Source organism: Staurois parvus, unplaced genomic scaffold (assembly GCF_062004578.1).
Source record: "Staurois parvus isolate SC_StPar_1 unplaced genomic scaffold, SC_StPar_1.0 ptg000303l, whole genome shotgun sequence".
NCBI lineage: Eukaryota > Metazoa > Chordata > Amphibia > Anura > Ranidae > Staurois > Staurois parvus.
This window is the reverse complement of record NW_028318099.1, coordinates 9918246-9929534: the sequence shown is the minus strand read 5'-3', so window position 1 is coordinate 9929534 and position 11289 is coordinate 9918246. Positions and strand designations below refer to the sequence as shown.

The window sequence follows — 11289 nt, the reverse complement described above, 5'->3', positions numbered from 1 at the left end:
GAGTCCCTGTAGCGTAACGCGTAGGGGAGGGGCGGTGACGTTATCACGCATCCACAGAGGAACGGCGAGTATATTTACTGCAAGCAAACACATCAGCCAGGCTGTCTGAAGCAGGATCTTGTTACATTGTATTCAAAGCGTTATTTACATTTACACAATGTGAGTGGGAGATCAAAGAGCAATAAATCACTTATATCCCGGATAAGACACTATGTTTCTTTTCCCTTCTCTGCATGTTCCGTATATGGAGGAATAAACAAAGCAGCCAGTGAAGAAAGCACAATTGAGAAAGCTGAGCTGAGGAGAGAGGAGAGGAGACGAGGGAGAGGTTCAAGCTGCCAACACAGACTTATCACATTAACTAAATTGAATAACAACACCATCCCAAATTCAAAGGAAATAATTGACATTTCCCTTTTTTCTTTTTTTTTTTTTTTTTTTTTTTTTTATGTTTTATTAATTTTTTATTATTTTATTCACATAGAATTGACATTCCAATTTTTCATTAATTTTTTATTAATATTTGTTATAATCACATATAATTTTTTAATTCATATTTATAAATTAATTAATGTTAATTGTATATTTAAGCACCATAGAAGTAAGTAATGATTGGATTATAGGTGGTATATTAAGAAATTCACACAACCAAAATATTGGAGCGCGGTACAGTATAAGAATTCACAACTCCAGTGTCTGCCAGATCTTTCTGGAGGGATCGTGCAGTCAAACGTGGGTTTTGAATTGTTTTTCTCACAATCCTGCGAGCTGTTCTGTCTGATATTTTTCTTGGTCTTCCAGATCTTGCTTTAACTTCCACTGTTCCTGATGACTGCCATATCTTAATTACATTCCGAACAGAGGATATTGACATCTGAAAACGCTTTGCTATCTTCTTATAGCCTTCTCCAGCTTTGTGAGCATAAACTATTTTCAGTTTCAGTTTTCTAGACAACTGCTTAGAAGAACCCATGGTGCTGATTGTTGGGGCAAGGTCAGATGAGTCTGGGCATTTAAAACCTTTGAGATTGACATCACCTGGTCTTCCCAGACGATGATTGAGAACAATCCATGACACTGGCAGGTCTCAGCTTTGCAAAGGGGGCAGTGCATGCTATAAATTCTGCAGGGTGCCCAAACTTTTGCAGACGCCATTTTTTTGTTTTCTGTTATTTTGAAAGTGTAAATGATGGAAATAAAATCTAACTTTTGTTGACATATTATAAGAATGTCTAATCTGTAATTTGATGCCTTTTGGAGATTTTTCCATCTTTCCTTGGCTTCTTTATGCACATTAATACAAATTTTTAGCTGGGGTGCCCAAACTTTCGATCCCCACTGTATATATATACACTGTATATTGAGTTAGGGATAGGTAGCAGGTATAACACTCCCCAGGGTGAGCAACCTTTTCATGCACATACTGGTCCAGTAGTACAGCCATGTGTCCACCAGAAGGTTTTTCCTCCTTCATGATCAGGCCATTTTTTGCTATTTCTGCACTACTTTAACTGGTAATTGCGCAGTCATGCAATTCTGTACCCAAATAAAACATATTTTTTTCACACAAATATAACTTTATTTTAGTGGTATTTGATCACCACTGTGTCTTTTCTTCTTTATCATAAAAATGAAAATAGACTGAAAATTCTCAAAAAAAACTATTTTTTTTACTTTCTTCCATAAAACATAACCAATACAAAAATAAATAAATACATCAAATTTCTTCATAAATTTGGGCCAAAAATGCATTTTACTGCATGCCTATGGTAAAACAAAATCATAATAAATTGATTGGTTTGTGTGAAAGTTATAGCATTTTCAAAATATGGTATACAGTTGCAAGAAAAAGTATGTGAACCCCTTGGGATTACGTGGAGTTTTGCATGAATTGGGCATAAAATGTGCTCTGAACGTCATCTAAGTCACAACAATAGAAGAACACAGTCTGCTGAACATAATACTACACAAACATTAGATGTTGCCATGGTTTAATTGCACATAACATATAAACATTCACAGTGCAGGGAGGAAAAAGTATGTGAGGCCCTAGATTAATGACTTCTCCCGGAGCTAATTGGAGCCAGGAGTGAGCCAACCTTGACTCCAATCAGTGTGATGATATTGGACGTGTTGCTGACAGCTGTCCTGCCCTTAAAAAACACACACCTGTTTTGGGTTTACTGGTTTCAAGAAGCACTGTCTGATGTGAACCATGCCTCGCAGAAAAGAGCTCTCAGAAGACCTACGATCAAGAATTGTTGACTTGCATGAAGCTGGAAAGGGTTACAAAAGTATCTCCAAAAGCCTTGATGTTCATGTGTCCACGGTAAGACAGACTGTCTACAAATGCAGAAAGTTTAGCACTGTTGCTACTCTCCCTAGGCGCGGTCGTCCTGTAAAAATGACTGCAAGAGCACAGCGCAGAATGCTCCATGAGGTACAGAAGAATCCCAGAGTGTCAGCTAAAGACCTACATGAATCTCTGGCACATGCTAACATTTTTGTTGACACATCTACAATAAGGAAAACATTAAACAAGAATGGAGTACATGGGAGGACACCACGGAGGAAGCCATTGCTGTCCAAAAAGAATATTGCAGCACGTTCGAAGTTTGCAAAAGAGCACCTGGATGTTCCACAGCACTACTGGCAAAACATACTGTGGACAGATGAAACCAAGATTGAGTTGTTTGGGAAGAACACACAACACTATGTGCAGAGAAAAAAAGGCCCAGCACACCAACATCAAAACCTCATCCCCACTGTAAAACATGGCGGAGGGAGCATCATGGTTTGGGGCTGCTTTGCTGCCTCAGGGCCTGGACGGATTGTTGTCATTGATGGGAAAATGAATTCCAGAGTTTATCAAGACATTTTGCAGGAAAACGTACAACCATCTGTCCGCCAACTGAAGCACCGCAGAGGATGGGTGATGCAACAGGACAATGACCCAAAGCATACAAGTAATTCAACAAAACAATGGCTGCAACAGCACAGAATACGCCTTCTGGAGTGGCCCAGTCAGAGTCCTGACCTCAACCCGATTGAAATGCTGTGGCATGACCTTAAGAGAGTGATTCACTCCAGACATCCCAAGAATATTGCTACACTGAAACAGTTTTGTGAAGAGGAGTGGTCCAAAATTACTCCAGATTGTTGTGCAGGTCTGATCTGCAACTACAGGAAACATTTGGTTGAGGTTATTGCTGCCAAAGGAGGGTCAACCAGTTATTAAGTCCAAAGGTTCACATACTTTTTCCTCCCTGCACTGTGAATGTTTACATGTTATGTGCAATTAAACCATGGCAACATCTAATGTTTGTGTAGTATTATGTTCAGCAGACTGTGTTCTTCTATTGTTGTGACTTAGATAACGTTCAGAGCACATTTTATGCCCAATTCATGCAAAACTCCACGTAATCCCAAGGGGTTCACATACTTTTTCTTGCAACTGTAGATACTGCAATTTTATTTATTGATCTATTTATCTATTTTTTACTAGTAATGGCGGTGATCAGCAACTTAGTGGAACTGATAGTGCAGAAAGCACTCTGACCCTAACTGGCGCTGGCTGGGAGGTACACTAACTGGCTGACACTGACATCACTAATACAGTGATCAGTGATAATACTATACACTGTCACTGTACTAATGTCACTGGCTGGGAAGGGGTTAACATCTCGGGAGTTAAGTGTGTGCCTAACCAAGTGTTAATGTGTGTAATATGTGTTGCTTTTTACTAAACAACCAGATTGTTCCCTGTGCCATAGTTCTGGAAAATCAAAAGGAAATTGTACAGAGATTGTACAATCAGATTGCATTGTGTATGGCCACCTTTATACACCTAAAATTAACTAGTTGCACTTTTGGTGCCATTAGTTATTAACGGCACGCCAACACAGAAGCAAACACATTTTTCCATGTAAAAAAAAACGAGTGGCAGATATAGCAAAATGCATAGTAAAAAACATGCAACCCACATCACACTAAAATGTACCATGAGTCACATGTAGCACAGCTCTTTGAAATCAATGGGCTGCCCTATGGGCTTTTTCACATGGGCATTTCTTATGAACGTTTTTCATCTGTCCGTTTATGGATGAAAAACGGACACCCTTGTACTTCTATGGACTAGAGCAGTGGTCGGCAAGCCGCGGCTCGCGAGCCACATGCGGCTCTTTACACACTTTAATGCGGCTCTTCTGTGTGCCGGGCACCCGCTCCCCTCCCTCCTCTCGGGCGGCCGCCCCAAAAGTCAAGACTCTGCAGCTAGCCCAGCAATGGGCAAACTACGGCCCGGCGGACCTTTTAATCCGGCCCGCGGAGCGTGGCAAACATTGGCTGTCAGGATGTAGGCGGGGCAGCGTGACGAACTCCTCTCCTCTCACAGTCCGCCCTGAAGACCGGAACGGCGCGGGAACACAGCGAGAGGAACGCGCAGAGCAAAGGTAGGTGAATTGACACAATATGGGGAATGAATTACTATAGGGGGGATGAATTACTATAGGGGGGATGAATTACTATGGGGGATGAATTACTATATGGGGGATGAATTACTATATGGGGGATTAATTACTATGGGGGATGAATTACTATGAGGGATGAATTACTATATGGGGGATGAATTACTATGGGGGATAAATTACTATATGGGGGATGAATTACTATGGGGGATGAATTACTATATGGGGGATGAATTACTATGGGGGATGAATTACTATATGGGGGATGAATTACTATGGGGGATGAATTACTATATGGGGGATGAATTACTATGGGGGATGAATTACTATATGGGGGATGAATTACTATATGGGGGATGAATTACTATGGGGGATGAATTACTATATGGGGGATTAATTACTATGGGGGATGAATTACTATATGGGGGATGAATTACTATGGGGGATGAATTACTATATGGGGGATGAATTACTATGGGGGATGAATTACTATGGGGGATGAATTACTATATGGGGGATGAATTACTATATGGGGGATGAATTAGTATGGGGGATGAATTACTATATGGGGGATGAATTACTATGGGGGATGAATTACTATACGGGGGATGAATTACTATATGGGGGATGAATTACTATGGGGGATGAATTACTATATGGGGGAGGAATTAATATGGGGGATGAATTACTATATGGGGGATTAATTACTATGGGGGATGAATTACTATATGGGGGATGAATTACTATGGGGGATGAATTACTATGGGGGATGAATTACTATATGGGGGATGTATTTTCAGTTTGTAAAATGTGGCTCTCAAAATAAATTTCAATCGTGGTTTTGGCGAGATTTGGCTCAGTTGAAAAAAAAGGTTGCCCACCACTGGACTAGAGAATGTAAATGGATGATCATCCGTTTACATCCGTTAATGTCCTTATCGTTAACATCAGTTTTTTTGAATGGAAGAAAACCCTATTTTTCTTCTGTGACAAAACCCAGAACAGAGGGAAAACGGATGTAAGCAGACATAGGGTTCTTTTTTGCACCTGTTTTTGCATTGGTAAAGGATGTAAAAAAAATGATGTAAAAACTGACTAGAAACCGATGAAAATATGGATGTAAAAGGATGAAAAATAGATGTAAACGGATCAAAAACAGATGTATACGGATATGAAAAAGGAGGTAAAAAGTGAAGTCTTGATCCGTTTAGCTCCAATTTAAAAAAAAAAATGTGACTGAACTGATGAAAAAAACGGAACACCCGTGTGAAAGAGCCCTAAGTGTGTCACGGGTAAAACAAGCCAAAAAACACTCTCACTATGCTAGATGTAAATGGAACCAGAAAGTGAAATTGGTTTGTTTACACAGAACAACGAGGCTACATCTGTGTGTTTCCAAACGCATGGCACACTGAACAGAAAATGCACGCTTTGCCTTGCATTTCAGAAATGCGCTGCAACAAAAATCATAGTAAGAAAAGCACAACTCTCCACTCTTACTGTACAAAAACATACTGGAGCTTCTTTGGGGCAATTATTACGCATATGGCAGCCCATTCAAGTGGATGAGCTGCTCTATGTGTGACAAGCGAAAATGCTCCAAAACACCCCAAAAAAACGCAAGCAGGAATGTGAGTTCCCACTATGCAGAGATGTGAACTGGGCTTGACAGCTGAGTGTCTCTGTCCATTCCTTCCTATGTACTTGTATAAAGATGGCCATACACAATGCAGTCTGATTGTACAATCAGATTGTATAGTTTATGTGAACTTTACAGATCCCAGAACACAATTCTCCTGTTTTCAATACTACAGCTACATCCACATAGGCTGTTATATGTTCACTCAGCATGTCAAATGAATGATCTATGCAACATGAAAGTTAAGGTAGAAAAATAAAAATCGATGACTGTGTATTTAGTGAGAACAGTGATCTCTGATTTATTGTTTTTCATTTAACATTCATGCACCTGGAAGTGGGTGGGAGGTAGGAGGGTAGATGATACAATGTGTACTAATGAGGTCAGCTGGTCAACTCCTTCCTGTGTCATGACCTAAAGTCTCTGCAGGAGATAAGACAGAAGTAATGGAAAAGTTTTTTTGTACAGCCATCTGCAGTAAATAAGTTGAATTTGTGTTCATGTTGGACACAATCATGTGAAAGGGAAGTAAAAAAACAAGGTAAGTTAAAAAAAAAAGGATTTTTTTTGCAGAGAGCCTATAAATAAAATCTTCTTTAAGATTTACTCCTCTTCCAGGCTCCTTTCATATACCTTTTGGGACCTCTAAGTGGAGTATTCCATGAAACGCGTCGGACCACAAAAGACCAGCAAATGTAAACCATTTTTATAAAATGTTAGGTGAAACTGATGAACAAGACTGCATTATGGATTGATTTTATTAAATATTGTATATTAGTAGTTTTTATATTGAATGAATAAAGTATATTTTTTAATAGTTGTGCCTCCAAAATCCCATCTTTCACAATACACTACTAGAAATGTACAATTCAGGGGTGTGGCACTTTACAGTTTATTTAGGATTTTTTCTGAAATGGTTGTTGGGATTTAAAGTGTATGTATAGCCATTTTTTTGTATTAGGGGTAAGGTAAGTGAGCGCAATCAGAAAGAGTGAGCAGCTAACATACAGGGTAATCCTCAACACCTTGAATCGTAAAAATATAAATGGGGTATGTAGCGCTAGAGAGTATATAAATCAATCAAAAAAATGTATCACCATACATAATAAGTTAATACATAACACTTCTATTATAGAGGTATAAGGTCAAATAGACGTAAAATGTTCATATAGTATATCAGGAGAGGTATTGGATGTAATCCCAATGTGCTTCAAATCCAGCTTGATAAAATGGAAAAAGATATAGTGTGGTTATGCGCTTACCACATAGACATACAATTTGGGCATTGTATGTAAATCATCATAAGCTGGACATCAAGGTCTGGTCAGCAGCATGAGGAGCATCTGGTCACCATAGTGGACACTCAGGGATGATGGTACACACACTCTCGAGGGTCCCCTCAGACTCACCAGCAGGTCCAACGTTGTCCAGGTATCTAATGGCCCTTCACTCCAGAACACCACCTTGCAAAGCTCATCATAAACGAGCATAAGCAAAAACATCCAGGTCAGATTCCCAGGCTACCTGGTGGCTAGTGGTTCCCTGGTGGTAAAAGGCGTCAATTGGGTGGATCCCCTGACATGCTTCGAGCAGCACGCTCGTTTCCAAAGGGTTTTTTTTGTATTAGATAGAGTGGGGAAGGGCTTAAACCCCTATAAGGTTCTTTATTCCTGACTCTGCCCCTGTTGTGGTGCTTTACCCTCTATTTATCTTGTGAGTTTTGTCACCAGGGCAAAGAGTGATGAGAAATTCAAAGTGTTAAGGCTGCCACCAGAACAAAAGTTAAGGAGAAATATTCTCATGGAGCTCCTGTTCTGTTGACAGCTCTATAAGAGGGCAATTCTACTTACAGTATTTTGTAGAAATTTCTTTCTGCTTTCTGTTTGTCCAGTAAAGGAAGTGAAGGTAAAACTTCCCAATAAGACACAGACAACAAAAAAATAAGCTGAAAAGGGGTTTAACCCTTAAATGTTCTATCCAAAATGTAAACAAGTTTTGGTTATACATAAACTTTAAGGATAATTATTGAGCAAAATACATATTGTTATGTGTGTGGGGCTTCATCCTTGATCCGTATGTCTTCTTGTTCCTCTTTGTTTTCAGCTAGACTTCTATGTTTATTTCAAATACAATGACTATTGTACAGTATTTAGTACGATATATACTGTGTATAACAGTATAACACTTATATGTTCTATGATGCTACCTAATTGTATGATTTTTGTCATATAAAATAGTTTTTCAGGTGAACATTATGTTTGATTGTTCCAGTTACTATTCATTTTATGTATTGTGCATTTAGGTATCTAGATGTACTGTATGCTTTTGGGGTAGAGCTGGTCACTACGGAGCACCTCTGAGTGTTTGCTGAGTTTGTGTTCTCTTTCTTTCCTTGATGTGAAACACAATCAATCTCTCTCTCTCTCCTGGCAGTACTAGGATCGTTGGTTCGAATCCCAGCCACGGCACCACCTGCCTGGCGTTTGCATGTTCTCCCTGTGCCTGCGTGGGTTTCCTGCAGGTACTCTGGTTTCCTCCCACACTCCAAAGACATGCTGGTAGGTTAATTCGATCCTGTCTAAATTGGACCTACTATGTATATGTATGAATGTAAGTTAAGGACCTTAGATTGTACATCCCTTGATGGTTAGGGACTGATGTGGATGTACAATATATATATATGTAAAGCGCTGCATGAATTGAGCGCTATATAAGTACCTGAAATAAATAAAAATATATATAGAATATATACACTATTACATAATGCTTCTCTTACTGGATCATTTGCAATTTCAAATAAAAAGGATGGAAACCTTAATTTCAAATACAATTAAAATCATGTTAAACACTATATTTAATTTTTTGAAGATTAGGAGATTATTGTAAATATGTTAATGTAAAGCTAATGTCCTTGACTCCCATTTACCTGTAATATCTTTTGTACTTCGTTCTATAGATAAAGGAACACACAAAACACGTATCTCACATTAAACTTAAGAAAAAATGAAAACAACTTTCTACAGAAAAATATTCATATTTCTATTAATTTGCTTAAAAGAAACAATTTAATTACATATTTCAACGTCTTTATTCAAGTTCTATTTTAAACTAACATGCAGGGGCGGACTGACCATTTGGAAAACTCGGGCACTGCCTGAGGGCCTGGGGTCAGTAGGGGGCCCCATGAGATGCCCGTGGTACCTTTTTCATAGGCTTTTTTGAGTTTGGACACAGGGGCCCCATGATCCCCTATTGCCCGGGGGCCCCATGAGTTGTCAGTCTGCCACTGCTAACATGTATACACAGATAAATAAAGAGGATGCTTTATTTGACAAGAATGGAAACAAATACCAGTTCTGATGCAGAGGTATAAAAGCAAAAAGTCAGGAACACTTTAGCAGAAGTTACATATATCATCTAATCTGTGTGATCAAAGATTACCCTTGAGCCTTCTTTCCTTAACTTGTTATGAATTAACACCAAGATACTGTAAGTAAGCAAATATACAAGTATCATGGTCCACAGTATCAAGAAAAAAAAGGAGCCATATATCACACAAGTTGAGAGTACAGCCACCCAATGCTAGATTTGGCAGTTGAACATGACAAACAAATCAGGTGGATCCAGATGTTTGGTACTTCAATCAACCAGACTGTGAAGAGGCTAAATTGGCAGTCTATCTGTGATGTCTGAGACAAGGAGATCAGTTTGTGTCTCTAAATATTGCAAAGACTAATATCTAATCTTCAAAGTAATCACATGTATTTATATTCTAGACAGAAAAACTAAATTTAGATCTTGCAATTGATTAATCACATGAAAAATTGTCATAGAAACTTCTAAAAACAGAGTGCTACGCCTGCCCCTATAATAATGAAAACAATATTTCTAAAGCAGTATTAGCAATACATATAGAAAAACATAGAGTATTTAATGTATCTAGATGTTAGTAGCATTTGTTTCACCACAGTCAGTACTGGACTTCAAACCCAAGACATGTTTTATAGCGTTGGTTAGTTTTCTGTTTCCTGTGATTAATATAATAGAATTTATTGTTGGAAAAGTTGAAATCATTATAAAACAAAGAGAAAACATCAAGGTCCCTACTTCTGTAGTGTCATTGAATATGGCATTAAGTGCTCCATAAAAAGCTAAGTAAAGTATAAGAAGAAAGGTAACAGTCCTAGCAGCAGACAAGTGAGAACTGACTTTTGCATTGCTGAATCCTTCTCTGTTTTGTTTGAGTCGTTTCATGTGCCTGCATAAAGAGGCGATGATTGTCCCAGCTGTGATAAAAACAATGGTGAATGCAACGGAGGAAAACAGCATGTATACCTGAAACAGGCAATGGCAACTGCTCTTAATATTGTAAACCATGGGATGTGTGATGTTCCCAGAGAAGGTGGCATTTGTTAAGGCCATATATAAGTAAAGATCCCAATAGGCTGGCAGCCCAACGGTCCAAGACATAACAAATGATAGTGCCAACAGACAAGGTACTATAACTTTAAGCTTTGCCTGGAGTTTGTAGAAAAATGTCCCACTGATAGTAACAATCTTCACACAATAGTAAAAACACAGACAGGTGGAGCACCAGAGACTGGAGAATGCCAACGAAGACATAACTGTTGCCAGGGCATTGACTACCCTATCATGGAAATAGAATGTCACAAACATGAAAAAGCAAACCTCATTAATTAGAATTGTTCCTTGGAAGGCCATGTTGGATATGACAATGCAGTTGATGATCACATCACAGGGGTTGAGTTCCCGAGTCTTCCTCCAGTTTACAAAGTGGACAATCAGAATAAACATGTTTCCTGTTACACCTGACAAAAAAAAAGAACAGTGAATAACCACTGCCAAAATAGGGTTTAATTCCGGCATTCTGAATCAAGATAAAACAAGGCCTCAGTCTTCACAAGCTTGATGAGTTATGGTTATGGTTCCTGATAGCTATCGTTTGGACAGCCTGTCTTGATTAATGTATGTTATAAATTAATTCCTAAATTTGATGTATTATTGCATTAGTTGGAAGGTGATCACTGGCTTTTTTGCTAAAGAAAACAGCAGCTTTAGTTTAAATATATTCATCATCCATCTGTCCTTTTCAGATGAAGAGTTTAGTGCTCTCATTATTTATCTGTGACCAGCGATGGACAAGGTTGTCTTTCCCTCTAGCTG

The 11289-nt window shown here is 38.7% G+C and overlaps 1 protein-coding gene across 1 annotated transcript; it reads right to left on the bottom strand.

The window, feature by feature from the left end:
* Positions 1-10044: 10044 nt before the first annotated feature.
* On the bottom strand, positions 10045-10992 carry LOC149457774 (taste receptor type 2 member 9-like). The gene has a single exon (XM_089683117.1). It carries the CDS (start codon positions 10990-10992, stop codon positions 10045-10047), a length of 948 nt encoding a protein of 315 aa, XP_089539243.1.
* Positions 10993-11289: the final 297 nt, after the last annotated feature.

Coding starts and splice junctions, on each gene's coding strand:
- LOC149457774 (XM_089683117.1), bottom strand. CDS start 10,992: ATGCCGGAATTAAACCCTATTTTGGCAGTGGTTATTCACTGTTCTTTT.